General features: G+C 29.3%; 7 protein-coding genes across 7 annotated transcripts; 2 read left to right on the top strand and 5 right to left on the bottom strand.

Annotated features, from left to right (window-relative positions):
* Positions 1-119: 119 nt before the first annotated feature.
* Positions 120-656, bottom strand: BX663DRAFT_439490 (4'-phosphopantetheinyl transferase; the record flags this gene model as incomplete). Its single annotated transcript, XM_051523336.1, has 3 exons — positions 120-263; positions 345-414; positions 475-656. The coding sequence occupies 3 exons, from the start codon at positions 654-656 to the stop codon at positions 120-122; spliced, it is 396 nt and encodes a 131-aa protein (XP_051380408.1).
* A 1,157-nt stretch (positions 657-1,813) lies between these two features.
* Positions 1,814-2,516, bottom strand: BX663DRAFT_517500 (uncharacterized protein). The gene is made up of 2 exons (XM_051528734.1): positions 2,190-2,516; positions 1,814-2,096 (listed from the first exon to the last, which is right to left on the bottom strand). The coding sequence occupies exons 1-2, from the start codon at positions 2,444-2,446 to the stop codon at positions 1,952-1,954; spliced, it is 402 nt and encodes a 133-aa protein (XP_051380407.1). The 5' UTR covers positions 2,447-2,516; the 3' UTR covers positions 1,814-1,951.
* BX663DRAFT_156088 (uncharacterized protein) lies at positions 2,299-4,776 on the bottom strand. Its single transcript, XM_051521621.1, has 2 exons — positions 3,894-4,776; positions 2,299-3,792 (listed from the first exon to the last, which is right to left on the bottom strand). The coding sequence occupies exons 1-2, from the start codon at positions 4,734-4,736 to the stop codon at positions 2,452-2,454; spliced, it is 2,184 nt and encodes a 727-aa protein (XP_051380406.1). The 5' UTR covers positions 4,737-4,776; the 3' UTR covers positions 2,299-2,451.
* A 789-nt stretch (positions 4,777-5,565) lies between these two features.
* BX663DRAFT_554029 (uncharacterized protein) lies at positions 5,566-6,615 on the bottom strand (the record flags this gene model as incomplete). Its single annotated transcript, XM_051531495.1, has 3 exons — positions 5,566-5,725; positions 5,791-6,223; positions 6,282-6,615. 3 exons carry the CDS (start codon positions 6,613-6,615, stop codon positions 5,566-5,568), a joined length of 927 nt encoding a protein of 308 aa, XP_051380405.1.
* Positions 6,616-7,734: 1,119 nt separating this feature from the next.
* On the top strand, positions 7,735-10,277 carry BX663DRAFT_517497 (uncharacterized protein). The gene is made up of 2 exons (XM_051528733.1): positions 7,735-8,937; positions 9,026-10,277. Exons 1-2 carry the CDS (start codon positions 7,761-7,763, stop codon positions 10,267-10,269), a joined length of 2,421 nt encoding a protein of 806 aa, XP_051380404.1. The 5' UTR covers positions 7,735-7,760; the 3' UTR covers positions 10,270-10,277.
* A 133-nt stretch (positions 10,278-10,410) lies between these two features.
* BX663DRAFT_458566 (plasma-membrane choline transporter-domain-containing protein) lies at positions 10,411-12,795 on the top strand. Its single transcript, XM_051523904.1, has 7 exons — positions 10,411-11,079; positions 11,169-11,344; positions 11,432-11,913; positions 12,007-12,154; positions 12,244-12,460; positions 12,548-12,572; positions 12,637-12,795. The coding sequence occupies exons 1-7, from the start codon at positions 10,430-10,432 to the stop codon at positions 12,673-12,675; spliced, it is 1,737 nt and encodes a 578-aa protein (XP_051380403.1). The 5' UTR covers positions 10,411-10,429; the 3' UTR covers positions 12,676-12,795.
* BX663DRAFT_517494 (uncharacterized protein) lies at positions 12,796-14,286 on the bottom strand. Its single transcript, XM_051528732.1, has 4 exons — positions 14,193-14,286; positions 14,031-14,082; positions 13,887-13,949; positions 12,796-13,801 (listed from the first exon to the last, which is right to left on the bottom strand). Exons 1-4 carry the CDS (start codon positions 14,247-14,249, stop codon positions 12,870-12,872), a joined length of 1,104 nt encoding a protein of 367 aa, XP_051380402.1. The 5' UTR covers positions 14,250-14,286; the 3' UTR covers positions 12,796-12,869.
* Positions 14,287-14,573: the final 287 nt, after the last annotated feature.

Below are 14,573 nucleotides of genomic sequence, written 5' to 3'. Positions count from 1 at the left end.
TGTGTTTAAAAATATATTAATTTATTATTTTATGTTTACAACATTTAGGGCAAAGTAAAATAAAAAAATAAATAAAAAGGAACGCAAAGTATCCTAATTTGGTGCCGTAACACATGGGCTTATTTTGACTTTCCTTCTAGTATAACTTGAGAGATAGCATATTCTCCATCATGCGACAAAGATAAATGGGCTTTTTGTATTCCATATTTTTCACTATTCACTATATCTATTTCGGGTTTACCTTTATTTTCGAGGTTAAAACTCTTCATATCATTATATTTACATCTATATATTGTATAATAATAAAAAGGAAAAAAAAAAAAACTACCTTCTTTCTTTATCACTGTTACTTGTTTCCATTCAAGCTTATGTATGGGATATAAAGCTTTATATGTCGCTTCTTTTATACACCATCTTTATATAAATAGTTTAATTTTTCTGTATAAAATGTAATGACTTCACTGTTCAATTTACCTCGAGCTTAAATATGTTAATTGTTTCTGATCATCAAAAGACGATGATGAGCAATTTAGTTGAAATTCTTTACATTCAATTGGACTAAGGATTCTTCTTGCGAATCTATCTCTTCCTCTTCTAGATATGATAGCTGCAATTCGTGATAAATGTACTATATCAACTCCTATTCCTAATATCATTTCTTCATAAAAATAAATTTTTTATCACCTTGACTAGTTTCCCTCATTTACTACTACACCCAAAAAAAAGGAGATCTTTTTTTTTTTCAAATATTTCAAATGGAGCCTTAATTACTGATATAATAGAGTGGTCTTTTTTTTTTTTCTTTTTCTTTTTTTTTAATATGATGTTAAAAAAAGTATACATCGCTTTCTAACTTCAGATAATTAAGTAGAAAAAAAAAAGATATTAATAAGTTTATATATAACATAGAATTAAAAAATAAAAAGGAATTATAAGTCTATTAATATAAGCTGCAATATTTTTATCATGAAATAACGACATATGCATTTATACTAAAATGCAGTATTTATTTTGTTTCACTTCACTTTTTTTTATTATTCATTTCATATCGTTGACAATATAACTTACAGAAATACTTCAGCTTTATTATTCTAAGTTTAAAGACCGAAGATCAAAGATACTACTACCTCAATTAAAATATCTAAAAACAGTATACTAATGTTGCACGTTTTTTATTTTAATATTACTTTATTTTTCAGGTACCTCAATTCTGTACAAATTAGTTTCCATGACAATATATGGGTTTAATGAAGTCAGCTATCGTTCATTTATTGCCTTTTTTTTTCCTTTTTTTTTTTTGTATATATATATATATGTATACAACTTGCTTTATTAATATTATTATAATATCATAGTGTGCATAAATACAATAAGCAGCATAACTGTGGTAGATGATCCGAGGAAATAGTAAATATCGGTAATTTAAACCAGCATTATTATTATTACCACATGCCAAGAGAACCTGTCAAACTACTTCCATAAATTGATAAAAGATAGTCTCACCTCTACATATGATGCTTATCATATTAAATTTCCATTCAGCAGTCATCGTACTTTTCTTTGAAAAAAAAAAATAAAATAAAATAAAATAAAATAGAAATTCTATTTTATGCCACTTTTTTTTTCTACGCGAAGGTCTATATATAATCAAGACATATTCTAGACTCAAATAATTAAGTTTGTGATGCTATAATTAGGTAAATAACGATTTTTCTTTTTAATTTCTTTTTCTTTAAAAAAAAAAAAAAAAAAAAAAAAAAAAAAAAAAAAAAAAAAAAAAAAACTTTAAAACAGCATATATTAATCTTTATTTGTGTTAATTTTTTTTTTAAAAAATTTTGTAAAATATTATATTAAATAAAAAAAAATATACTTCTTTGAAACGTAGTAATATACATATGTTATTATTTAAATAAGTATCTCTTTTCTCTTCATATATAAGTAAATTTCTTTATGATCTAGTTAAAGATTGTGCATCAATGCGATTAAAGAAGCATAGATCGCATACGCGAGACCATTCACCACGCTCTTCACCATTAGATGCAAATAGAGGTAAAAGATTTGAACTGTGAGTATGACAAAAGATATGTCCGCAACTATATATGTATATATATAAAAGACAATAGGCAAAATCAATTTCAAACATTCTTTATTATCTTATACATACAAATATATATATAAATATATACCTTCTACAATGATGTCGCCGAGTAAATAGACCAAACTTGACATGACACTGTTTTGTCTTTTCGTTTTTATCCTTCATTGAAAATTCACATTTTGTTACGGAAGTGTCTTTTGCCCATTTTCCTTTTTCTAATAGTTGAAAAGTTGTTAAACGCTTTTCTCTATTTAACCTTATAATGTATTTATGGCAAATAATCTCTCTTGAACCATCATGGTTTGGTTTGTAATATTTTTGAAAGCTCTTTAAACATGAAGACATGTAAGTTATATAAGGGGAAAAAAAAAGAAGAAGAACTGGATGCTTACCTTTGGAAGTAATTCAAGTTCAGTAGTGACACAGATACCAGAAATAATAACATCTTTAGGATACCCAAGTGGATCATATTCATGTGCCTCAATATCACCTGTGCCAACAATCAAATTTCCTATCCATCGGTTTACATTCCATTTTAAACGAACAGCACCATATTCTAATTTTGTTTGCCAACTTGTTGGTTTCATCAGTGACCTGAATACCGCCTCATTTTCCTCACGGATATCATTTTTAGTAGATAACAATCCATGACTGTTGTTGTTGTTGTTGTTGTTGTTGTATATAGTAGTAATAGGTGAAGAAAACAAGGTTTCCTTTTTTCTTTGTTGTAGCATGGTGGTAAATTTTTGTAAAATCTCTAACTGTGTTTCGAATAGGGCCGTTTCAAATTGTTCCTGATTTGTTACTACTTTGATATTATTTCGGATTAATTTTAAATCTTCATCATTCTTGCCATTTTGCATAAGAATAAAAAGAAGTTGTTGTTGCTGCTGGGATAAGAGTGTAGCCCATTTTTTAATGGTGGTAATGGGAAGATGCAATAATGATGGATCAGATATTCTGTTTTTGAGTTGCTGCCTTGAGGAAGTTTGAGGTTGGCTGTCAAGGTGCGATGAACAAATGAAGTTCGTTCTTTGAAGAGTAACATCATTTGTTCTTCGTTGGGTAGCGGTAGGGATGGGTGATGTAGGACAATCTGCTCTAAAGTTTATTTTTTGATGATCGTTACTACTGCTAGGGTATCGAGAATATTCATCTTTCTTATTATTAGGTATACTTTTATCACTTTGCTGACTACTCATGGACGTATCTAAACACACTGTTGATGTTGCTTCTATCATCTGAGTTGTAGAATCCGAATGATCAATAGGAACATTGCTATTTCTTTCAGTAATAGTCTCAGAGCTTTTTGTCTTTTTCGTCACGATGTTGTATTTATTATTATTTGGAATACAAAATTTCAATGGATTCATGTCGTTTGAAAAATGATCATGATTCTTCGTCACTGTTGTAGCAGAAATTGAGGAAGACTTTCTTTTATTACTACTACTACTACTACTACTACTATTACTATTATTATTTTTTAGAGACATTGTACTTGAAAATCTATTGTTCATAGTGTTGTAATGACTGTGTGCCGTATTTTCAGAAATTGACGTAACTTTAACGTTGCGATTGCATGCTACACAAATAGGACGTCTCATGTAACCTGGCAACTGCTCATTGTCATCCGAAATGTATTTATTATACTCAAAATATGTACATCCTTGTGAGGAAGGATTATAGAAAGTCTAAAATAAATAAATAAAACCCGTACATAAATCTATACTCATATCTATAATAACAACCTTTTTTTTTTTTGTCTATAACTTTATAATAGACTACTACTTACATTATCAGGAGTTGGTGATAAAGATGCAGAAGGAGTTTCAAGGGAATTTAATGATTGATTTTTCCCTGCATGCTCAGTAATTGAATTTTTCTTAATGTTATTAGTGATAGGATTATTTCGAGAAGATGTTTTAGATGTTTGTTTATAGGAATATCTAGATGATGATATTGTTAATGTTGATGATGATGATGATGATGATGCATGCTTCATGTTGGTAATATCTTCGGTAAAAGAAGTTTTTGATGTTGGTTTTTTAGGTGTATTTTTACTCAAATCTTTAATAGAAAGGTTATCACAAGTATTATTACTAGCAAAAGAGATTGTACTGTTGGCATCACTATCTTTTTTTAATGTCAAAAGGACCTTTCTTTCTGGTATTGGTGAATTAGAAGAAGGATTTCCTGGTGCTGTTTCATTTATGACCTGTACTGGATTGGGCGATGAAGAAGCACCTGCTTTCACTGGAGACCAAGATTGCCTTCTTTTTTGAATTTTATCAGTCGTACCAACATGATCCATCATTGTTAATGGTTTGCTATCTATTGGGATTATCACATTCAATGATTGTTTCCTAGTTTTCATTGTGGATGACTGTTGTCTTTGATTAACTACTGTAGCTGAATCAGGAAGAATTACAGTCGTATTTTGCTTTTCATTTGAATTAGGACGCACTATCTTTGCAAGACTTGATGCTGTATTCCTTGTAATCGACTGCCGTCTATTTATTAATTTAGTTTTATATTTTCCTTGTGATTGATGAGGTGACGCTAAGAGTGGAGAGGGGAAAGTAAATTCATTACTCCTTTTCAAGAAATTTGTACTCGTTTGCGGCTCTTTCAACATGAGTTAATAATGGTAACTGTACAAGTAAAATGAAAAAAAACTAGATTAAATATTAAAGAAAAAAAAGAAGAAGAAGAAAAGGAATATTTAAAAGTTTATATAAAATTTATAATGCAAAAAAAAAAAAAAAAAAAAAAAAAAAATGCACCTGCAAAATGCCACATACGACAATTACACATGCATTTCTTATTATTATGAAATCATACGCTACTTTTATTTTTATGCTGTTACACAACGTCATATTTATAAGAAGCCTCTCCTTTTTTGTTATAAGACGAAGAACAAATTCTCATTAAAATAAACAATAGAAAGTAAAATATTAAGCCTTTCATCTGATTTGTACTCCGTCATTTTTTGTTTACTTTCTATATATTTGTATATAAAAAGAAATTCCAAACAAATAAATGTTAAAAAGTGCTACATATGCAAATCAGAAATAAAGCATGAAAATAACTATAACGCCTAAAATAACTACTGCAAAAAAAAAAAGATTAGAAGTCAAGCAACTAAGACTATAACTTTCAATTAATATCTTACTACTTAATGGACATAAACAAAATTTTAACAGAAACCATAAATAAAGTAATTTATGCAGAGCTTGTACTTTAATTTGCATATCATCCAAACAAATAGATGGATTCTTCATATTAATTTCATTATTGATTTTCTTGATTAGATAAGTACACTTTAGGTGTTCTTTTTCTAGTAAAAATATATTGTGTTCTATAGGAGACATTAACTCTTTTGACAATTCTTCTTCTTTAAAATAGTCAAGTATCTATTTCAAAGTGTTAATAACCTATTTCCTTTCTATGTATATATATATTTGTCACATAACTTGAAGACTATTCTGTTCTAGCATATCTAACTTTATTTTGTACTCTAATATTGATTCTTTACTTTCTTCGATTCGTTTAATTTGAATCTCTATGTTCTTCTTTTTGTTTCTTAAGTTTTTAATTAAATCAAATGCATCTTTTGGATATAAACTACAATTCAAAAAAAAAAAAAAATTGGAATAGTTTTTTTCACTATTTTAAAGACATAATCTTACTAGTCATTATGCTTATTTGCTTTTTTATCAACAAGTCTTTCTAAAGGTATGCGCGTCCAGTCTGCAGGTATTTCGAAATCTAGTATTTGCTGCCTTATTTTTAATAAAGCTTTAGGATTATTATCTACAAGTGTTATTTGAGGTTGTTGTTGATAAAGACAATTAAATTGAAATTGACTTTTTCTTTGATCTTTTGTTGCTGGTACAAATTGACTCTTACTAGCAAATATGTATAATAATGTAAAGGAGACATACGAATTAATCAAATTTTTTGCATGTGTTGACATCATCAACGAATTTGTTGATTTTTTCTCTCTCTTAAAATGGGTCTGTTGTTGTTTTATTCTAGATTTGCCATTTTTGTGCTTGACTTTGTTAACTGCTCTTTGCCCGTCATCTGGATTCAATATAAATGACTGTCGAAAGCCATTCACTAATTTAAGAAAGAAGAATGATTTATATTATAATTTCCATTCTACAGATTAAGTTACCTTCGGAATAGTTGAAAATATATGAAAACTCTATTGAATTCCTAAAATAAGAGCTAGTCTCCAAGAAAACAAACGGATTATTCATATCGCTATCATGATGGCTTGTTCTGTAATGCGACGCTTGTTGTTTTATCTTTTTAATTTGGTCAGCTAACTTTTCCATTATGACCCAACATTTTTTGATCTGATTATTTTTCTTTGTTGGAGAAGAAGGTTCGGTCACATTAAATTGAAAGAAATCTATTTTCTCCATTTTATTTATTTGTGTATCACTATTATATTTTCTAACATCATTTTCGCGGCTATTACTACTATTACACAATGAAGGTCGCATTCCTAAAAAAAAAAAAAAAAAAAAAAAGTAATAAAAAAACAAAGAAGATAAAGCATATTTGGGGATTTTTAGACGTTATTTTAATTTTTTTTATGCATTATTCCAAGTCCATGACTAAAGTTAGTTATAGCATTTTTGTAAAAGTGAATAATGCCGGTATATAATGACTTTGTTATTTAATATAAATAATAGACACTTTAATAACCTGTAATGTAAAACATTGGAATGATTTATGATAAGACAGTGCCGATTAGAGTTTCTCTTTTGGAGCTTTATTATATCCTTTTAGTGCTCCCTAGTATGTTTAGTTCTACCAAGTATTTTAATGTCGAATCAACCAAGTTAGCTTACTTATTACTAGTAGTACTAAATGTAGAATCAATAAGAAAAAACAAAAGATGTGATATATAGCTAAAGATATCTAGTGTGATTCAACAATTTATAGGCTTTCATTTATAATTCTGTATGCTGATATTACCTACATAAAAAGTGAATCTATTATTAAAGAACCCAGTTCTTTAATCTAGTAATTAGTTAATGGTATAAAACTTGAAGTGCTGATAACACCAAATCCTCTACGAATATAAAGAAAAAGAGGGAATGTGTAACAACTAATATCAACACTATTCTAGATGTATACTGTTGATATAAAATATACTTTTTTCTTTTACTACAAGTAAATTGTAAGTTTTCTATTAGCAAAACAATCTATTAACTAATCCTGAATTAATGATCATGTCAATTGTCTACTCTTTATGATTATTAGCTATACTATTTAAAGTTATCCTAAAACTAAGCATACATACAACTCTTTAATAACTTTAGAATACACAACAGTAATAAGTATACTCTATGCTTAGGGTTTATTTACAAATGCTTTAGGTTATTCAGGCTATTCAGTATTGGGCCTTCTTTTCAATAAGAAGATTATATTTAACTATCATTATAATCGATCATATGTTATTCATTAAGCTTAGACCAGAGAATCTGCTTATTATCATTGATGATGCCGTAGTGAAACGTAGATCTAAGACCATTATTTGACATGTCCAATTAATTGCCGCTTTTTTTTTTTTTTTTTTTTTTTTTTTGAATTTATTATCAATAACACCCGCTGTTTTTTTTTCTTTTTTTTTTTTTTTGATATGGCTAAAAGAAAAGTTAGTTGCTTACAGTGTCGAACAAAAAAAGTAAAATGCGATGGGGGAAAGCCATGCAGTCGTTGCGAAAAGAGACAAATAAATTGTGTGTATCAAGAGCATAGAGCTGTTGGACGGCCACCTAAAAATGCCGTTGTAAATAAATTAGCACTTTCACAAGTTGCCACAGGTGTTGATAATAAATTAACAGCAATCACAACAAATTTAAATACACGCTCAACCACTACTTTTTGTCGAGAATTCATTTTTGAAAATGCATCAGTTACATCTTTAATTCCTCCTTTGAAACATTCCAACAGTGCAACTCAGTTCAATCTTACTCAATACATAAATAACATCTTTTCGACCTATTTTATCAATTCAACCTTGAAAAAAAGTCTTTTAGGAGAAAATGACGATTACCAACTCATAACGTGCAACGAGTCTTCTTCTAAATTTAGCATGAGGATTAAGATATTTGATTTGACACAAAGCTTTATTTGGTTCAGTGCTGATATTGCTGCTATATTGCTGAAACGCATTTCAAAACTTCATTTCCCTTTTTGTTCCAACTTGAAATTTACAACTATTCTTTATAAATATGACCCTACCACTAGTTTTTTTGAACCCTCTTTATACAATTGCTACTTACATTCAATTAATAATCCGCTTAACTCATTACCACCTCAGCAAGCTATTAACCTAATTGAATGCTTTTTTTCAATCGATCCTTATTCGATCATTGTAAACAAAACAATACTCTTACAATCGTATTGGACAGATACAGCTGATCCATTATTGCTTTCAGTCATTTATGGTACGTCCCTATACAAGTCACAAATTTTAGATGGGAAACCACTCGAGTTTTGGAATGGACTGTATAAAAAAGATAGAAATCCTTTCTTAGAGTACGCTTATTATTTGCTATCAAAAAATTCAGCTGAGGCAGCATTAAGCAGCTATCAAGCGATTGTATTATTAGCTTTGTTTGAAGTTAATTTTGGTTTTCCAAAAAGGGGTACAACACTTATTGCTATATCCTATTCTATAGCATCAAAATTAGGATTATCTTTTGATAGCAACACCACTACCCTAAGTACTAATTTAAATCCTGTTGAAAAAGAGTTACTTTTAGTTACTTTTTGGTCTGCTTTTGAACATACAATACGTGGATCTGTTGAATGTAAGGCTTCTTTTTTTTTCTTCTTCTTCTTTTTATAGGATAAAATTCTGATTGTTTTCTTTTTTTTTCTTCATGCTTTCTTTCAAAGTTGATAAAGTTCCAAGAGTAGTCACTTTTCATCATCAACCTTATCCTCCACCTAATATCGATTCATCCAAGTCTTATCAATATGATAGAGAAAATAACAATCCAAGAACATGTAAAATGTATGCTTATATAGTCGAGGCATTCTACGTAAAAACAATCATATCAAAAATAACTTCTAAGCTAATATTGCAAATACCGCATATACTAAATACTACTACAGTCACAAAGTCATCTTTTTCTAAACTTGATAAGGAGGAAAGTTTTATTGTCATTGAAGATGACCAAGGACAGGATATTACTATTAATATGATTGAAAAGAAAATGAGGAAAGTACTTGATGAGTTTCAAGAGTTGATAGAAAATAATAGAAAAAATATATCAAGCCTTCAAGCATGTACTCTGGAGTTATATCATTTATATTTTGGAATATGTCTTTTATTCTTACGGGATACTTTATTGAATCCTGAAAGGAAACGAAAGCAAGATCCTTTTAACCTACATGAGCATCATCTTCCTTCTACACTTGATCTTACAGATACAAATCATATATTAGCTATAACATCTGCTATGCCAAAAGCTATAGACGCAATTGAAAAATGTTTATTATTTTTAAGTGATTCCACTAATTATCAAAATCAACCTAGATTCTTGCCATACGGTATCATTTTGTATACTCTAGATGCTGCCTCGCAGGTACTGATGCATGCATATCAATTGGAAAAATCAGAAAAAATTCAATATTACCTAAAAATGGCCGAGATAATTTTAGATATGCCTTCTATTTGGGATAATTGGAAGACTATAACTATACCATTACAAACTACTATCCATTCTTTCTTGAAGGAAAACTACCCTGCATTTACTTTTGAAAATATAAGTAGTAGTTATACTTTTGATGAGAAGTATTTTAATATTCCTCCTCCTATGATGATAAATGACATTACAAGCCAATATGTAGATCCGAAAATAACAACGACTTATCTCATGACATCATTGTTACAACAACAACAAAAGGAAGAAGAAGAAAAAGAAAAAGGAGCAACAGAATTATTACAATCATCTATAGAAAGTTGTTCTTATTACAATTCTTGGATAACTAATAACAGTGAGTATTGGATTCAAGATATAAATAATATTCCTATTGTAACGACATCACTAGAGTTACAACAACAACAGCAGCAGCAACAGCTATCATTATTTGATTATACCAATAGTGCTGCTGTAAATCTTAATGACAAGCTTTAATATATGCGTATGTCCTTTTAATTTATGTACATTAAAGATTTTTGTATTACTTGAAGCAATAAACTGCATAATTTTTTTTTATATATATATAGAAAAAGAAAAAAAAATCAATTTATCGCATTTTCTTTTTTTTTTCTTTTTCTTCTTTATAAAGATTAGTATGGAACAGACTAACACATATCCTCAAGCTGATACTAATATACATTATCCTCCTCCTCCTTTAAATGAACAAACCACTTATCCAATGAATGATACTAACAGATATTATCCTCCCCCTCCCGAAAATCAACAAACAATGTATCCAGCTCATGACAGCCATCAACATTATCCACCTCCTCCAGTGAATCAAACTACATATCCAACTACTTCTGATAACAATAGATATTATCCGCCTCCTCCCAATGAACCCTATAATACAAACCAGACAGATCAAACGCATCATCCTGAATACCATGGCCAACCTTATGGTCAATCTTATGATCATCAAAAGCCTCCTCTTTATAATATACCACCGACTCAGACATATAATAATGAAAATGGTGGGGAAACAGGTGAGAAAGGAATCAAGCAGGCCTCAGGTTGGCGAGATATTTGGGCAATTCTTCTTTGGTTATGTAATTTAGGGGCCTTTATTGGATTAGCTGTGGTTGCTTTAAGGACCTATCGAAGTCATAGTGGATCTTATCATGGTGTACAATCAGAGAATGCATATCCAGGTTTAACATTTGATACTACTACATTTAAAATTTTTGGACTCTCTGCTATTGTTGGATTTGGTATTAGCTTTTTGTATTTGATATTTGCTAATCTGTAACGTAGCTTATGAATATATATATATATGCAAAAGAAGCAAAAAAAAAAAGAAAAAAAAAGATTAATATATATGTATACATCTATAGTTTCCCGAAGCCATTGATTGTCGTTACCTTTATTGGTTCTATTATCGTTTATTTTGGTGTTACTATTTATTACTTTGTAATGCATTATTATTCTGCTGCTATCGTCTTTTTAATTTTTGCATGTCTCTATGTTGCTTGTTTCTTTTGGTGGAAGAGTCGAATTCCTTTTGCTACAGGTTTTGTTCACAAAAAAAAAAAAAAAAAAAAAAAAAAAAAAAAAAGAAAAGAAAAGAAAAGAACCTAATTTGAATATATACAAATAGTCATGCTACAAACCATTACTAGTATTACTCGAAAATATCCTTCAACAATAGTAATTGGCTTTATTTCGTTAATTATTCAGACTGCTTTCAACTTTTTATTCATGTTCACTGTTATCGGCATTTATCAAGCTTGGTATAGTTCTAGTAGTAATAATTCTAAACTTAATTGTGCTATGGTGTTTTTAGTATTTTCATTTTATTGGACATCACAAGTCATATCTTATGTTACGCATGTCACTTTAGCCGGTATCTTTGCCACTGTTTATTTTTTGAATGATGGTGTTCGACATCCAATCTGGGGGAGCCTTAAACGCGCTTTAACTACCAGTTTTGGTTCTATTTGCTTTGGTGCCCTTTTAATTGCCTTTGTTAATCTTATTCGATACTTTTTGCAAATTGCAAGGTCGAATACAGACAATGCATGCACAGCATTCTTTATTTGCATCATTCAATGCATAGTTAACTGTGCAGCTGGATTATTTGTAAGTATTACAATGAATGACATGATTATCACGACGATTGTTGCATATATATATATATATAAAATATATATGTATTCATTTCTATTTCTTTAGGAATGGTTCAACTATTATGCATTTAGTGGCGTAGCTATTTATGGCCAAGCCTTTATTCCATCTGCTAGAAGAACATGGACCATGATCAAAGATCGTGGTATAGAGGCAATGATTAACGATAATTTAATAGGAAATGTATTATTTATGGGTATGTATAGCACTTGCTACTATTTCTTTCTTTCTCTCTCTTTATCGCTTTTTTTTTCTTTTCTTTTTAATAACTATTCTTATTATTAGGTGGTTTGCTTGTCGGTATACTTTGTTCTTTATTAGGTTTTATTTATCTTGAAGTGGCTAAACCAACTTTTAATCAAGCTGGAAATATGACACCTGTTGTCATTATGATGTGCTTCTTGATCGGTGCTTCCATGTTTTCTACTATTGCAACTGTCATCTCTAGTGGTGTAGCAACTACCTTTGTTTGCCTTGCTGAAGATCCTGAAGCATTAAGAAGGTAATACATATTGTATCACACATCTACCAACAGAGATTAATCTCCATTCTTTTCTTTTTTTTTTTTTTTTCTTTTTTTCTCTCTTAGAACAAAGCCAGAGTTATATGAAAAGGTATGTAATAGAATAGAGATTTATATATAAATAAATAACGAATGAATAACAATAATATGAATAGATTCGTCAAACCTGGCCTCGTATTGCTCAAAGTGTCTAAATAATGAGGACCTTATTCATTTATATATACATCTATATGCACACAAGTTATATTATAATATCTACATAATGATTAGTTTCATATAATAAATAAATATACAAATATATTATAAGCTTAATATGCTTGTTCTATTTATTAAGGTAATCTTTATATGTATGTACACATTCTATCTATATGATATAGGTTTTTGTTTTTTAATCCTTCTTGGATTTCTTTTCTACAGGCTCAGCAATCACACTATCATCTTCTCTACTTCTCTTTCCTTCTTCAAGTAATTCCTTAGTCTTTTCAGCTTCTTCCAACTTGGACTTTTGTTTTTTAATAGCTTCTTCATAATAATCCACTAAATCAAAGAGCTCACAGATAGTTCTCATCGATTTAGATCTTTGTATTCTAGTATATAGTTCAGATCGTGTATGAGTTGTGTCTTCCGTATTCATACTCAAGAGCACATATTTTGTATTTTGAAAAAGATTATCATAATCAATGGCCTTTTTAATATAAGCTCGTACAACTGTTTCAAATGGTAAAAGTCCTTCCCTCCTGAATGCAGAAGGATTCCATTGTGCACCTCTAGCCATCATGACTGAATCCGAATATGTTAATTTTTTTACTCTTTCTATATCTGACCATTGAAATATATCGCCATTTACGATGACAGGGATATCACGAATCGATTTGACAGTATCTACAATATCCTTCATCATCTCCCAATTTGCCTTCTCTGTTGAACGTTGCTCTTTTGTGCGACAATGCACTGTAAGTGCTTTGACACCTGTAGAAATAATCATTTTCACAAGATCGAGTGTCTTTTCCTTTGTTTCCAATAAACGGATTTTACAACTAACAGGCATACCCGAATGCTGGACTAAATTTGTTAATATCTTTTGAAGGTTTTCTGGATTTGATAAAAGGGCAGCACCCATACCACCTTGAATCGAAAACTTTTTGGGGCAGCCACAATTGACATCCACAGCAGCAACATCTTGTTTTAATGTCAAAGCTGCTTGTAGAGCTAAATCGGCATCTGCTGTGCCTAATTGAAGAATCACTTTACCTTTCTCCGCATCACAGGTGCTAAATGTTAAGGAATTGCCTTTATAATATTCAATGGCTCCAGTGGCAGCTAAATTATGAAGAAAAAAAAAAAAAAAGGCAATAAATAAATATTAGATCTAAAATGGTTAATTAATATCTAATAGAGTATTTACAATTATATCGACGAACAGAACCAATAATACGTTTATCAACTAGTTCTTCTGACCAAACCAAGTCTTTTTTTTTAAAAAAAAAAAATATATAAATAAAGATGAATAGATTATAAATTTATTTATTTCTTATATTTAACTATTTACCTGCACCATAGTCTAATGCACATAATCTCATGGGCAAGGTACCAATTCGTACCTATTTAAAAAAAAAAAAAGAGAGAGAGAGAGAGAGAGAGAGAGTTAAATTCTTATTATAATCACTGATATTTATTTTCTTTAAGAGAGAAAATTATAAAGCTAACTAACCATAGGTGCAAGTATAACTTTATTTGAGTAGTCAATGTCTGGATGAGTTATACTCATGATTAGAATTTTATTTTTATTTTATTTTTTATTAAAAGTGGAGAAAGTTTAAAGTTAATGAAAAAGTTAAAAATTCAAAAAAAAAAAAAAAAAAAAAAAGTCACTTACAACTACTTTCAACTATTCTTATTATGTTTTTGGTTAGTGAATATGTCTTTAATTGAGTCAAATTAGCTTTTCTTTTCAATGACAAATTACCTTTTATTCTTTTATTAGTCGCTTATCGATATAATATGAGAAAGGGCTCTTTATCATAAAAAATAAATCTCATTTTTCTTTTAATTCAATCCATATAACTTGAAATGAATGCAATCCAAACATGTC

Source organism: Cokeromyces recurvatus (genome assembly GCF_025118155.1).
Source record: "Cokeromyces recurvatus strain NRRL 2243 chromosome Unknown BX663scaffold_23, whole genome shotgun sequence".
Taxonomy (NCBI): Eukaryota; Fungi; Mucoromycota; class Mucoromycetes; order Mucorales; family Mucoraceae; genus Cokeromyces; species Cokeromyces recurvatus.
The sequence above is the reverse complement of the archived record's forward strand: the minus strand, read 5'-3'. Positions and strand labels throughout refer to the sequence as shown.

Bases quoted from the DNA above. Each gene is read 5' to 3' on its own strand.
- BX663DRAFT_458566 (XM_051523904.1), top strand. From the start codon at position 10,430: ATGGAACAGACTAACACATATCCTCAAGCTGATACTAATATACATTAT. The intron at 11,080-11,168 runs GTAACGTAGCTT...ATACATCTATAG, and splicing joins TATTTGATATTTGCTAATCT to TTTCCCGAAGCCATTGATTG. The intron at 12,573-12,636 runs GTATGTAATAGA...TAATATGAATAG, and splicing joins AGCCAGAGTTATATGAAAAG to ATTCGTCAAACCTGGCCTCG.
- BX663DRAFT_517497 (XM_051528733.1), top strand. From the start codon at position 7,761: ATGGCTAAAAGAAAAGTTAGTTGCTTACAGTGTCGAACAAAAAAAGTA. The intron at 8,938-9,025 runs GTAAGGCTTCTT...TTTCTTTCAAAG, and splicing joins AATACGTGGATCTGTTGAAT to TTGATAAAGTTCCAAGAGTA.
- BX663DRAFT_517500 (XM_051528734.1), bottom strand. From the start codon at position 2,446: ATGTCTTCATGTTTAAAGAGCTTTCAAAAATATTACAAACCAAACCAT. The intron at 2,097-2,189 runs GTATATATTTAT...ATACATATATAG, and splicing joins CGGCGACATCATTGTAGAAG to TTGCGGACATATCTTTTGTC.
- BX663DRAFT_517494 (XM_051528732.1), bottom strand. From the start codon at position 14,249: ATGAGTATAACTCATCCAGACATTGACTACTCAAATAAAGTTATACTT. The intron at 14,083-14,192 runs GTTAGTTAGCTT...TTTTTTAAATAG, and splicing joins AAGTTATACTTGCACCTATG to GTACGAATTGGTACCTTGCC. The intron at 13,950-14,030 runs GTAAATAGTTAA...TTAAAAAAAAAG, and splicing joins TGCATTAGACTATGGTGCAG to ACTTGGTTTGGTCAGAAGAA.
- BX663DRAFT_156088 (XM_051521621.1), bottom strand. From the start codon at position 4,736: ATGTTGAAAGAGCCGCAAACGAGTACAAATTTCTTGAAAAGGAGTAAT. The intron at 3,793-3,893 runs GTAAGTAGTAGT...TATTTATTTTAG, and splicing joins TATCACCAACTCCTGATAAT to ACTTTCTATAATCCTTCCTC.